Here is a 14,593-nt window from a genome sequence, read left to right on the forward strand (position 1 = left end):
AGTAAAGGATGAGATGGTTTTGAAGGGTGATGAGGTATACTACTTTTTTCTACTTATTTTATTACGGGTGACGGGAACCTACTTATTTTCTGTACTTATCGAAGTCTATTTATCATGCAATAATTCCGTAGATAAGTCCGCTTATCACAAAAACTGAGGTATTCTAGTCCAGGAAGTTTTTTTCTACTCTGCCGATGCCAGGGCCATCCCTCGACCAGAAGGACAATGACTGAACAAAGAAACCATATTTTATGGTAAAGATCCTCTTGTGGTAGTGGCGTAACTTTTTTGTTTTTATTTGCATGAGCTCGTTGTTAAGTTAAATTGGTGAAAGCATAGGAGGCACATTTATCTTTATATCCTTAATTAATTTATGCATGTATTTATGTAGATCAGTTCTGAGAAGTCATTTTATACTCCAGAGAGAGAAAAAAAACGCATTAATTAATATTACAAAGTCCCAATTATTAACCAGACATTCGTATCGTATTTATCTACCAGGGAGAGACATTATAAGTACTTTACTCGTTACCAACTTGCGCCAATGTTATAAGTACTTTAACTATGGCGCAAGTTATTAAGGAGTGAAGTATAATAAAGGCAGGTAATTTAAAATCGTGATAAGACTTCATAAGTGAGAAAAAGTGCGTAGGCTCGATAGCAGCAGTCAGTTCAATGGTTATTAAGTACACGTGAAACTTATTTAAATATTATTACAATAAGTTGGTTTGGTTGACTATTTTATGTTTTTTAAATGGTGACACGTTTTTTTCTTGGTCTACTTTCTCCTCCAAGGTTGCTGTTGATTAGTCGTAGTCGTCGTCGTTGGAGGACTCGTTTTTCCCACAACTTCCGGTGGATTGTTTGTCGGCGACAATAATCCGACTCGATAATGCCCACTTTTTTTCTTTGGGGTGGAGGATTCATCTGAAATTAATAATCAAAAAGTGGAGAAATGAAGAAAGTTTTCATTTCATCAAGTTGAGCAAAAGATTTATTTTTTTTGTAAAAAACGCTACCCTACTTTACGAAATATTTTATAAAAAATTACATTATTACTCGAGAGAAGGAGAAAAAAATGAGGAAAAAAAAGAATAAACAAATTATGTAAGAAAGACGTTAATACAAAGAAGTACAGATTTTTAATTAATTATTATTATGATTACAATTATTATTCAAGTTTACAAGAGTACATTAACTAAATTCTTATAAACGTGTACATTTCCCTGAGAAGAATTTAAAAAATGATGAAATATTATTACATAGAGGTGGAAAATTATTGACAAAAAAGCGTTACAAATGGAGCACAGGACAATTTAAGAAGGTTCGATATTATGACTACTTAAGACAGGAGGGCGTTCAGATTAAAAATAAGAATTGATAGAATGACAAACAACACAACAAGTTGGGTATTTTTTTTACGAAAAAGCAAGTTCATTTCATTGTTTTTTAGTTATTATTACATGACATGTGTAACTATTATGTAACTAAATGTAGGTATAGTTTTTGTTGAGCAGGTGTATCTAATTATCAGATAAGTCGACAAGAAACAGAGAGCAATTTGTCATTAATTTTGTACTGACCAGGATTTTCTTTGCTACCACCTTTTGACGACCCCTTCATCCCTTTGCCTTCCCCGGAGGATGATTTCGGTGCGAGATTCTTCCTAACCGGCAATTTCGACACTTTTACCAAAGGATGGCGATGAATGGGAGTGGAACTCGTGGTCGTGGTGGTGATAGACTGCTTATCGCTTGTCGCTTTATTATTCCTCGTCGTTGTGGAGTCTCCCGACGTCACGGAAGATTTTACTTCCGTTCGACCACGTCCTCCTCCGGCCCCACTCTTTCGTCCTCCTCCTCCTGAGGTCACGGGGTCATTCAGTGCGGCTTTATTACTCGAGACAACTTTCGCCATCTTGCTGATGGTGGTGCTATGAATTCCGGATTTGACTGAATTTCGAGTAGTCGGCCTTTGTTCGGACTCCGTCTCACTGGTGACCAACTTGTTGGGATTTGAAGATCTACTACTGCTCAGTGTCGCACTTGGAGGAGGAGGTGGTGGTGGTAATGAACGTTCTGGTTCCTTCGTCCCACGTCCCCCTTTGCTTCTGCCTCCTCCACTTGTCCTATTTTTCATGACCTGGGTCGAAGAATGGACCAGAATGGAGTCGGAATCTCGGTCCACAACTTCTTCCTTGTTGGACAACTGTAAAACTGGGAGGTCAGGCAGGGACGTTGGACCACTTCGACCACCACCACCAATCGGTTCAAGTTTTCTATTATACTTTGACGTGATAAAGGAGGGCGTTGGTACGATGGAGACGATGTGACTCTTCATCCCATCCTCGTCCTCTTCCTCATTCATTCTCCCGTCATCCGACCTGGACTCGTTCCTGGATAATGATGACGTGACGACAGGGTGACGTTGCCACGGGTAGACGACGGCGGACACTTTGGGCACTATCCTGTCAGCGAGGACAGTTTTAGCCCTGGGTCTGATAAAGTCATCCACCCAGGGAGGCTGCTCTGGCGGTTGACTAGGCGTGGAGCTGTACGTCGGCTGTTTTCCGACTGAGTCCCAATCCAAGATCCGATGTTCACGGTTGCGAGCTTTCGAAATCCATTCGGGTTGTTCACTCGAGTGATGCCCGAGTTTTAGCAGGGTGAGTGACCTCGCATTACTGGTTTTTCTGTCGGATGATGCGTCCTCAACATTGGAGTAGGCTGGACCCTTCCAGGTGTGGTCCATGCTCAGGATGGGTTCCGGACTAGGGTCTGCGTTTACTAGGGCAGGCGTGACGGAAGTGGTGTTCCCATCGTAGTCGCCAATCGTGACGATGGATTTTGATGCAGATTTGTTGTTCGATGTGGACGAAATGGTGGCGGCGGACATTGCCAAATTGTTATTGGCCAAAGTAGTATTAAGTCTCTTGTTGATATTATTGTTATTGCTGTCGTTCGGGCTCCACTCCAAGTCTGGATTCTTGTAGTAGGAACGCTTGATAAGGTCAGAGATTCGTTCCGATCTGGACGAGTAGGATGTTTCGGATGACGGATGATGGCTCGGCGTCTGTTCTTCTTTTTTCTTGAGGTGTCGACTGTGGTCAGAAAAATGCTGCTTTTTCTTGTCCTCCCTTTCGTGCAGGGGTGGAAGAGCGCTACGGTACGAGTGAAAAGGGGGTGGAGGCGAAGAAGGTGGACTTTCAGCCATGTGATTTCGTCTCACCCCGCTGCCTCGTTCATTGTCAAAGTCGTACCTCAGCTCAACCGAAGTTATTTGCGGATTTGGCCTCCCAGTCGCAACTCTTGCCTCCATTCTTGCAATCGGTTGGGTGGCGACCGGATTTTCCGGGGTGATGGAGACGCTACTCCGATTATCCGATTCAGACATGTCGCGTCCCCCCTTTTTATTCGTGTTGTTCATTTCTATCAAACTTCTCCGTGTCGCGAGTGGGACGAATGAGCCGTTTTCGTAGAGCACGTTGTTAAATCGGTACGTGTTGGGTTGGTTTTGGTCGTCCAGGTCGAAATTGAAGGTTTGTTTGCCAGCCTCTGACTGGTGCTGAGATGGGGGCGACTTTAAGCGGCTGAGATACCTTTGGATTTTCAATTCTTCATAGTTCGAGAATATGTTGTGACTTGGTGAGTCTGTGTCGGAGGCGGTTGGCATTAATCGTGACTTGGCGACTCTGGGTTGAATTTCTAAGATGTAACTTTCATCCAGAGTGGCTGTGGGTGGTTCAGAGGGTTTGTAGTCGTCGTAAAATAGTGAAGGTTTGTTCGACTGGGAGTCATTTTTGGTGTGGGAGGAGGATGATGGTAAAGGTTGTTCTGCTTGTGGTTCTGGTACTTCCGGAGCTTGCAAAAGGTGTGAAGAGGTCCGTTTGTCACTGTAATCCTTCCCAAAAAGCCAGTGTTTCTGGTTTTTCTCGTCGCTCCATACACTTTCCCCACTTTTCTGGGATAATAACGACGTCGACGATGGGGTGCTTTCAGTCGAAGTTTGATTCGTGGGCGTGGTAGCAATCTCACTCTCTCCACTTTTCGTCCGGTCCTTCTTCTTTCTGCGGAACAAGTGCGACGTGGAAGGCTTATTCTCATCAGTTTCTACAATGTGAAACTTCCCCGAATCCGCCGTAAAGTGAACTTCCGTCTTACAAAATTCCACCTTTTTAGCCCCACGTCGAAAGTGATCATGCGTCGCGGAAATGCTCGTCGTGACATCCTTGTCGCGAACCTTTTGCGAAGGTTTGTTCATATCGGCGGAAGAAATCCAAGTTTGTGACACTTGAGCTGGTCGTAAATTTCCGTTGATATCCACCTCGTCATTGTCATCGTCATCCTCTTCGTCACATTCTCTCGAGGAGTATTTCTGATTGGAAAAAGTGTACACATTTTCCACCATATTGGAATATTTTTCCTGCTGACCTTGGTCACTCTTCCTGGGCGCAGTTGTCCGCCCAGCTTCCAAAATTCGGGAGAGTGAATCATTCAAAAAGCTCAGTTGACGTTGTGTTTGCCATTCTTCTTCCTCATTGTTGCTATTTTCTTCATTGTTATTATTATTATTTTGACCCCATTTGTCTTCTTCAGAATGGGAGTACTTCCCTCCCGACATTTTCGACATGACGGTCGGAGTTTCATGCAGCATTTGCAACAGACGGCGAGATCGTTCCAACGAGGGGGACAAAAGTGGGGGGGATGGTGACAGCGGTTCCTGCTGGGGGGAAGGTGGTCGTTCTTCTTCCCGTCTTGTGTCATAAGCCTCTCCTCCCTGACCGAGACCAGATTTCGCCGAGAAATTCAACTTTGACGGAGTAACCATGTAGTTATCCTGACCAAAATATTTGTCACTTTCGAACGTGTTCATCACACTGTGTCCTTTCGCTCTTCCCTCAATCTGAATCGGAATCGGGGTACTTTTCTCAAACGTGTTCTCGTCATAGGACATGAAGGGATTATTGTTTTCGAACATCTTTCCGCCGCGTTCGTTTCCTGGTTTCATCTTATCGTAAAAGTTGGTCCAAGGTGGTGGCGAAGGGGACTGGATGATTGGAGAGGGGGAATTGTGACGCCGTAGGTGTTGGTCCATTGGCGGTATCTCTTCCGGGACGTTCTCTCCGCCGTGATGATGGTGGTGGTGATGGTGATGATGATGGTTATCGTCATCATCACTGGGGGGAAACAGGTTCAAGTAGTTTGAAGCAAATTTATTGCTGTTATTATTATTATTGCTCGAAAGCAATCTCGAGGAATCCGCATGCGAGTCGAAAGATTCCAACTCATACGATTTCTTTCTCTGGGGGAAACCGAAGGTGGATCCTTTCTTCTCGGAGGAGGATGATGATAAGCCAAACTGCCTCGCAGGAGAAGATTCTCTCTTCTTCGCGGTATCATTTTGATAAGGCCCCGACTTATCGTCACCTTCTCTTCGTACCGGTACCTGGAGAACGTCGTCATCATCGTCCGAGTCCATCCCATTTCTTCGCTCCATATGCGACGACGCACTTCCTCTCAACCGACTTTGCAACTCGAGCTGAATTTCTACCGGAAATCCGACCATGACTCCGCGAAACTTGGGAGTGATATCTTTAAACTCGACGATGGATAAGCCACTGGCATGGTTCATCATGACGCTTGATCGAGTCTGCGGTGGAGGCGGAGTATTTCTCAAGTTGTCGTCTGAATCGACAATAATTTCGTCTTTGATTTCCACCTCGCTATCGTCCGGACTAGTTGACACGATGGGGGCGGGTGTGACTGGGGTGTGCCTTCGGGTCGGGGGACGCCTCACCCCCATCGTCCCGCTACGGCTGACATTTATTCGTTCCCGTTGAGTTGACGTGTCCAAAGGTTGAAACGTTAACTGGGCAAAATAATTTCGTAATTTACATAATTTTATCAAAAAAAATGTCACAAAAACTTACTCCAAGGTGCTCAAAGTCATCGGATCGGCCCCCACTCACAGTCACAGTCTTTGTTGTGGTACGGTTGCTAGTGTTCTAGAATTATAAAATGAGACCCAGGATGAAAAAAAGTCATCACATTCATGACGAAAATACTGAATCAAATTTATTACACGACTATTAATAAAGTAAACAGTAAATTATTTATTTATCATCCTCCTCGTGCATCCTCCTGGCACAATAATTAGCATGTGGACAAACAACGGACTGATGTCATTCATGCATGCATGCGGTTTTTGTATGTATGTAGACCTGAATATTTATTACTTGCATCATCACAGGAACCGATTTAATGGCCTTGAAATGTGATAAAAGAGAGAAAAAAATATAGCGTCATTTGGATGTAAGTACGAATGTTTTTCTTCTTTTTTTTCAGGACACACCTACCACCACGAATTTATTTAGATACCTGCATATGATGTCGATTAGGCGTCTGTACCAGTGGCCGCGAAAGCTGTGGGGACATTAACATGGGAGGGCCGGGTTTATATAAGATGGGGAGATGATGCGGACCGTGGGGACATTGTCCCTGTCCTTCCGCGGCCACTGGTGTGTCCGGCTATTAGTGTGCATGTACATATGTACGCAATAATGAAAACTAATGTAAATACATAAGTGTACACATGACGAATGATACGTGTCTCAAGTTTACGACCGTCGGGGGTTGAGAAAGCGTTTGAAAACCAATAATAATTTACCAATGATAATAATAATACTACATAACATCATCTCTCTCATTTTCACATCTACATATGCACTTAAATAGACGCCACGAAACGATATCGTATCGTATCGTAATTCACGGCTCGGTGGCCACACTAAAAGTTTGTTATCCTGCCAAGAAAGAAAATCAAACAAAACGTGAAGTATTTGCAGGAAGACACTGCGAATCTCTTAAATAGATAGTTTACTTGGCTTGGTTTGAACCAGTTAGATATTTATTGATGGAGGAGGAGATTATTCATGAAATGATTCATTTCTTTATTATCAAAATTAATCATCTCACTTCAATTCATACTTTAGCGTGAAGCATATTTTTTTAATTCGTCCAAAAAAACATCAATTTCCAACTTAGGAAACTCGAATTTCGAAACATTACTGCGGAGAGGAAACGATTTATTAAACTTTCTTTAAAACCGCGATGGTATTAACTTGACCAAAGGCTCATTTCTCATCTTGACGTGGCAGCCTAGTCGTCATTACAATATCCGATATGACGACGACCATTGTTGGGAAGTAAGAAAAAAGTATCTAGTGTACTAAACCACCTTGAAATTGATCCATGTCTACGTAAGTACTGCATGATGACAAAGGAGCCTGTTAACTCGTGTGGAACTTTTACATACTCGTATTCAGTTCAACTCATTGATTCATGTGTCACTATTATTATTGTTGTTATTATTATTATTGAATCTGTATAAGGCTTGTAGAAGAACTGCCATTGTGAGAAATGAGGTAGAACCATGTACGGCAGTTGCAGGAAGCCGACACATAAATTCCTCCAGCAGAAAACTTTTGTTCGTGGAAATAGATAATAATGATTGGAAAATAATTACGTACAAAACCCAGGAACTCGAAAGTATTTATGCAATTGCGGAACGACTGACAGGCTAAAAATCTTATGCAGGAAAACTTGGCTATTGTTGAAACGTGATGCGTATTGTTTGCTTGGAAATAATAATAAATATCGCGTCCAGAAACTGTGCTTCTTCTCGTCGAAGGTAAAATGTGCATGTAAGGAGGTGGTCGTGGTAAAAAGTGATGAAATTTTAATATTGACATTGACACAGGCACATAACAAGAGTGACAGATTGTGATCTGCATACATACATATGTAAATCATTATGGATTCCTAGAAGCAGATCGAGATTGTTGAAGAGATATGTTTAAAGTAGCCGATAGATTTTCCTCTCAGACTGAAAGACTTGATCGGCTGGATTTGATTTGGTTTGATTTTCCTAATTATTTTCCTAATTATTTCGCTGACCAGTTAGTTACTTGGTTGGTTTTAACTTCCTAATTAAAATCTGGCCGGATCGAAGCAAACAAACGTGAAAGATAACATCGTAAATTTGTACCCTCTCTCCAATTTGGGATTATTCAATCAGAATAAAATTAATGCGTTCAAAAAATTATTAGCTGGCGTCTAGCTGTGTAAATAAATACATGAATGTTTGGAGAGGGGTAAAAAAGTCTTTCTTTTTTTACACCCCTCGTAAAACGTAACTTGCCGACATTTACGACATTATAATGTTCTCCTCATTATTTATGCATGTCGTTCGTTCGTGGATGTGAAATTAAGAAGATATTTTTTCTGTGTTTACTCACCTTGCTGGTACTCCGAACCCCTCTGGACGAGCTCATTTGATACGACGTGGAGGAACTTTGGACCAAAGAAGAGTTGAGATTGTCATTCTCCGTGTGAAAATGCGAATGAGAACGGACAATTTGAAACTGCGAGTCTGGAGCTTGTCCTTGAATCACTTCCGTCCGCACTTGTTCCTCACCGCGGTCCGATTTCTTGCAGTCTTCTTGCTATCCAAGTAAAAATACAATACACAGATTGAATATTTCCCGATATTTTATGAAGAAAACAGAAGAATTGGTGCACACAGACCCACGACTTTTCAATAAATGGAGCCCCATCGAGAAAAATGAATTAATATATATCGTCTAAATAGGAGTCTTGACACTAATTAACCCACATTTTATGGGCATCGGTTAGGTGTGTCTTCTCCTGATTTCAGATTCATATTCTTCACAGGTATTTGTTTAGTATGGTAAGAAAATAAAATAAAAGTGGTTCTTCTGGATGATTGCGGCGTGCATGTACAGAATCCATTATTCATTCATCAACGAAAACACGTATGTATCTATCTACAGATAGATACGTGATAATCGATTATGAGACTAATTGCAATTAGAAAAAGTGGATGAATTTGTTACTTAAGAAAAAAACAGTAGTAAATTATTTCTCGAAAATGTATCTACTCGGCGATAAAAGTATCGAGGAGTTGGAGTGGAATTGGTGGTGGATGGAATGGAATGGAATTAATATCTAGATTCAGAACCAGTGGCCGCGGAAGGGTGAGGGGATAGAGCGACAATGTCCGCACGATTGTTCGATGTCCGCATCATCCGCCCATCTTATTCAAACCCGCCCTCCCCTATCCTACAATGTTAATGTCCCCCACGGCTTCCGCGGCCACTGTTCAGAACTGGACATACGAACGAACGACTACCACCACCTGAACTATGATGATGATCATCATCAGGGAGTCTTCTTCTCAGCCTGCGTGGGTGTCACTTGGTACTTTTCAGTAATGTTCCACCTGGCAGCAGTTTTATTATCCAAGCACTAATAAAACGTGATCTGGGGGATATTTTGGCATGGAAAAAACAAGCTCTGACTAAACTAAAGCCTCCCAGTCCTTAAATCAACCGTGGCAGTGATTTCATTCGTTTTTAAAGCTTTTTTTACATCCCCACTCACTGACACAACTGATTTATTCCATGTAAGAAGATTCCTATTTGTAAAATGTTTGTTGATCCTTCTGCTGCTAAATGTCTCTAGTTCTTTGAACTACTCGCCATTAATAATCATTTTACTGCATATGTAAATAGTTTAGGCTGGTGATAACTGTTTATCCGAAAAAAATGTGGCCTTTTTCGACACAAATTTTTCAAAAAGGTTCCCATGTAATTTCTTTAATATCTTAGAAACTATAAATTCTGGCACGGAAATAAATTTCTGTAAGGAGATAAAACCATGAAAATTCACAAATTCCTCCAGATAACCTGTTAGAATTTCTAGGGCCACATTTTTTTCTTCTGAACTGTAGTATGTACATAACATAATTTTGTGTGCCCACCTTTTGGTACTGAATGTCCGCATTGTTGATGGGGTTGATCCACTTGCCAGTCTCCTTGCGACCCTTATGCCGCACTCCGGGCAGGTCAGAGTCTGACCACTCGACCACGTTGTGATCGTCGAGACGAAAGTTGCCCAAAGTTTCGGGAACCCCCAGTTTCACCAACGCTTGCGAGTCCATGGCCATCATGATGTCCTCCGATCTTCTACATACGTATACACAGTATAAATTAGCACCAAATTTGCACACACCAAAATTTGCACAACAATTCAGTGTCCACCATCCACATTTGTCAATTGCACAGATCAATACTGACCCATGGCCCAGAAATGAACAACAAACAAGAGCACCACGCTTTCCATAGATCCTCCTAAATACGTAATTTGACCACTACTCCTGCAGCTACACACTCAACTCCGCCGGATGAGCTCCTGGCTGCAATTAATTTCCCAAAAGGCACAAAATTTAAGCCAACCTGCAGCGGAGGCAGAAGGTGAATCATTTCATTTCATTCAATCCCACAACCGACGAGGAGAGGGAAATGCGTTTGTTTGAGAGATATTTTTTTCTAAAACGCTGCTTATGCATTATTCGCGACTCAACAAAGGATTAGGAGAGCATTGTAAAAAAGTAAACTTGGCCAATTCTTCAGCCACGTACGTACATACGCCTCAGCCTCAATAAATCTATGGTACACTGCGTTTTAAAAATGGCATCAGGGCAGGGCACACATCAAACTTAACTTCACATAATACACCCAATCCACACCACCACACATAGAAAAGTGGATGGATATCTACTTAATAAGGCACACACATATTATTGCAAAATAGTAAAAATCCGTGGTTCATGTGGTTGAAAAGGGGTGAGCAATATTTTCTGGGGGTATGGCCAAGTCAAGCAAAATATAAATATTTTCGTTTTTTCGACAGTTTACTTGTTCCCAATCCGGCAAATAAATTTTAAGACTTAGGTTTTTTCTACAGCAAAAAAAAATAATAATGCCACCAGTGCGATGCAAACAAGATAAAAAATAAATTTTCGATGTGGTAATAATAATCATAATAATAATACGATTAACCATGGCCGCGGAAGCTGTGGGGACATCTGGGGACATTAACATTGTAAGATGGGGGGAGGGACGGGTTTATATAAGATGGGAAGATGATGCAGACATCGAACAACCGTTTGTCCCTCTGTCCACACCCTTCCGCGGCCACTGACGATTAAAATAGTAGCCAAGAAGAGAATTAGCTGCATATCTACTTCTATTAGGTAGTAGCAACCTGTGTTTGACTTTTTATCGTTGTAAGGCAGTAGTTGATCCGTTACACATTTTGGATTTCAAATTCACTAATCTGCCCTGTACACATTGAACTCTCTCATAAAGTTCAAATGTGTATTGTACACATGTACCGAATTTAATTTGACTCGGTTCCGCTCAAGGGATGAAGAGATATCATCGCACGGAAAGAATTGCAATAATAATAAATACGGTTTCATTCGGATAATGGCGAATCATCGTCCCACTGCATCCACATCCTGCAGAATGCATCCTAAATACGATACTGAGATGAGACTGACCAGCCTATGTATTTTCACAATTCACTGTAAACTTGTGTATTTTTGGGCTGGCTTCTGTCGGATGTCCCACATTTGGACCTTGCCAAGCGTGAGGTGGATCATTTTTATATAAATACGGTTGTTTAATTGTGATAGTTTTGCTCCGAATTAAATAAGCTAGAAATTTTATGGCTTTGTTTGTGCAAATTTTGGCGAAATTCACACACTTTTGGCATCAATTTGCAGTACGATGACGCAAACCCTTAAAAAAGTCGCAATCTTACTCCTCAGCTCAATCAATTTACCTGCGCATTTTCCAATTATATAACCAGTCGAAAAAAAATCGATTTAAATTATTTCAACGGTTTAACAGGCTTTCACTTTCGCATTGTATGTAACTACATAAAAGTGCACTTTACGAAGACCCATTTTAATTGTAGGAAGGACATGCAAATAAAATTATTCATGCAAAAACCCTGCCTTGCTGAGGGGAGATTCGCACAGTTTTAATTACGGGTCAGTAGGAAAACTCACCATGCAGACTCGCCACATGCAGTTTGGCAAACAAAAAAAGAGAAGCTGGTTTTTTAACGAAACCAAATTTATCTCTCTCTCCAATCCAAATCTGTTCAAAGCAAAACCAATTTTGTAGTAGTAGCTTAGTTGGGCTCCCCCATTAAAATTCGAGTCTCGACGCTATGATTTATATGGGGATTGCAAGTGATGAAAATATAGATGGATGGACACCAAACCACTCGATAAAAAAAACTGCGATAAACTCACACGTATTATTCGGAGAAGAATCCAATCCAACACCACCCAACCCGTCAAAATTAAGGGCATCCGCACCAGAAGAAGTGTTTAGGAGAGGTTCCAGCTAGTCACTCGATCTCACCAAGAAAAAACTGGACCACTTCCGGTGTCACCCACTTGACTGGATAAAGTCCTCCACAACCTGTCAAAATCACACTAGCTTAACTTTTCTCTTAGCCAATTTTATTTTGCAAACCGGGCGGAACTCGTCTTCCGCGGAACTTGAGGAGAAGAAGGGATGGTGGTGCATGTATGGCACATGGTACTTGCTATTTGACCAAGATAAGACCACGACGACGATGTGAGCACGGACGGACGTGTTTGTGTAATAAAGGCTGCGTCTTGCATGCCACATATTTACACGAGTTAAGATCTTTGGAGATCTTTGAGTGTGGTGGTGGTTAGTGTGGTACAAAAGCATGCATGCATTGGTGGGACACATGCGAGTCCTTACTTAAGTATTTTACTTCTTATTACCTGTTATTGCAGCCGTAGTAGTAGTGCTGGCTTTTGGCTTGGCTCGGCTTGGTTGGGTGCACCTGAGTTATCCAAGTCCATATACGGCAATGTACCTGATATTACTCAATACCTCATCTGAACGAGTGAGTGAGGCTTTCTCCTTTTAATTTGCACTGCGTGGACTTGAGATCCCAGCAGAAGTGTAGGCGTCTTGGGATTTTTCACTACTCCCACATAATATTCAACCCTTTTTTAACAACGTCTCTTCGTCTCACATCATTCTCCGTAAGGAATAAGTAAGTATTGATGATACTCCTCGCGTCCTTTTTTCAACCAGACCAGCACAGCTATTAAGGTTGGATGGATGGATCATCGTTAAGTCGTATTCTTCGTCGTCGTCGTCGTCGCCTCCAGTGGCCGCGGAAGGTGTGGGGACGTTAATATTGTAGGATAGGGGGGCCCGGGTTTATATACACAAGGTGGGGAGATGATGCCGACATCGAACAACCCTGGGGACATTGTTCTTCCGCGGCCACTGAGTGTCTCTCCTCCTGCCATGCCACACGTCCAACTAAAAAATATCATACTACACGGCCACGGCCTGAATTAGTCCGAATTGGGAAAAAGGGACAACATGCAGACTCGAGTTCATTGTTTCAACCACGAATTATTGCCGAGATGAGGCGATAAATACACACAAACAACGAGTGGTCATCACCTATACAGACTGGACTAACAAATCATCACACCATCCACCTCAAAGACTGGCAGGTCAATAATAATAAACAAAAAAAAGTGAGTACATGAACAACCACTCGACAAGAAGATTTACTTATTACACTTTCTGAACGAACTCGACCGTCCATGAAAATTTGGCACGAATGCATATTTTAGGCTGAAATTGGACTTGTAAAATAAGCCTCTGACTGAGTAAACAGACCTTTAAAGTGAATAATTTTATAAATGCATTAACATATTTATACTAATTACTTTATTACCCAAGATTAATGGAGCTGACTAAAATGTTGAATAAACGATGTGACAAAAATGGCGACAATTTCTCATTACGAGTTGAATGCGTAATTATTTAGTTAATGTAGCGACTTTTTTTCGTAATGTAATAAATGAGCAGGCAATAAGTTATGGTGAAACAATGGACGGTGAATGGACTGAGGCTCAATAAACCAAGTTCGCCAACGCAAGAATAAATAATGGTCTGCTGTGATCCGGCCCGTCATTCGAGATGATGCGAGTTGATGACCGTTCACACACACACATTTTTGCATTCTGTCGCATTTTGCGTCATGAAATGAATCAATGTGATGATGACAAGTATGAAAAAACGAAGACTTCTGCTTGTCCAGGTGTACAGAGACCATTAACAAAAAGTAGGTAAACAAAAATCTTAACATCTCGACATTTTCTTGGCTGGCTGACCGACCGATACGATGCGATAGTGTGAGATGTGGCTTGATCAGTGGCCGCGGAAAGGGGTGGACAATGTCCCCACGGTTGTTCGATGTCCGCATCATCTGCCCATGTTATACAAACCCGTCCCTCCCCCCATCCTACAATGTTAATGTCCCCACGGCTTTAGCCGCCACTGGGCTTGGTTATTGGTCCTTGCGCCATGTTTGGCCAAAGACAAGAGCAGTGGACGACAGAAATGGACATCTGTGAATGAGTCGTCTTACCTTGAAATCATTTTCTGAGATCCAAGTCGTCAATTGATTGGGATGTTTTTTTTTCCTCTCTTATTGTCAGATACACACATCGACGCTCGTCAAGATTGCAATTTTTTCTCAAATGGTCATACCCACAAATAGAAGATAAGGCTTTGCAAGAAAATAAATCATACTATTTAACTGCGGAAAATAAGATATGAAATTGGAAAAAAATTGTAATCACGACGAAATAA

The 14,593-nt window shown here is 41.8% G+C and overlaps 1 protein-coding gene across 1 annotated transcript; it reads right to left on the reverse strand.

Annotated features, from left to right (window-relative positions):
* Positions 1 to 263: 263 nt before the first annotated feature.
* Positions 264 to 12,574, reverse strand: LOC110856967. Its single transcript, XM_022105557.2, has 6 exons — positions 12,187 to 12,574; positions 9,841 to 10,045; positions 8,297 to 8,503; positions 5,930 to 6,004; positions 1,584 to 5,868; positions 264 to 927 (listed from the first exon to the last, which is right to left on the reverse strand). Exons 2-6 carry the CDS (start codon positions 10,027 to 10,029, stop codon positions 779 to 781), a joined length of 4,905 nt encoding a protein of 1,634 aa, XP_021961249.1. The 5' UTR covers positions 10,030 to 10,045; positions 12,187 to 12,574; the 3' UTR covers positions 264 to 778.
* Positions 12,575 to 14,593: the final 2,019 nt, after the last annotated feature.

The sequence above is a fragment of the Folsomia candida genome, unplaced genomic scaffold (genome assembly GCF_002217175.1).
Source record: "Folsomia candida strain VU population unplaced genomic scaffold, ASM221717v1 Fcan01_Sc017, whole genome shotgun sequence".
NCBI lineage: Eukaryota > Metazoa > Arthropoda > Collembola > Entomobryomorpha > Isotomidae > Folsomia > Folsomia candida.

Coding starts and splice junctions, on each gene's coding strand:
- LOC110856967 (XM_022105557.2), bottom strand. CDS start 10,029: ATGATGGCCATGGACTCGCAAGCGTTGGTGAAACTGGGGGTTCCCGAA. Junction 8,504..9,840: donor CGGACATTCAGTACCAAAAG/GTGGGCACACAA, acceptor TTACTTGGATAG/CAAGAAGACTGCAAGAAATC. Junction 928..1,583: donor TGGTAGCAAAGAAAATCCTG/GTCAGTACAAAA, acceptor TATTAATTTCAG/ATGAATCCTCCACCCCAAAG.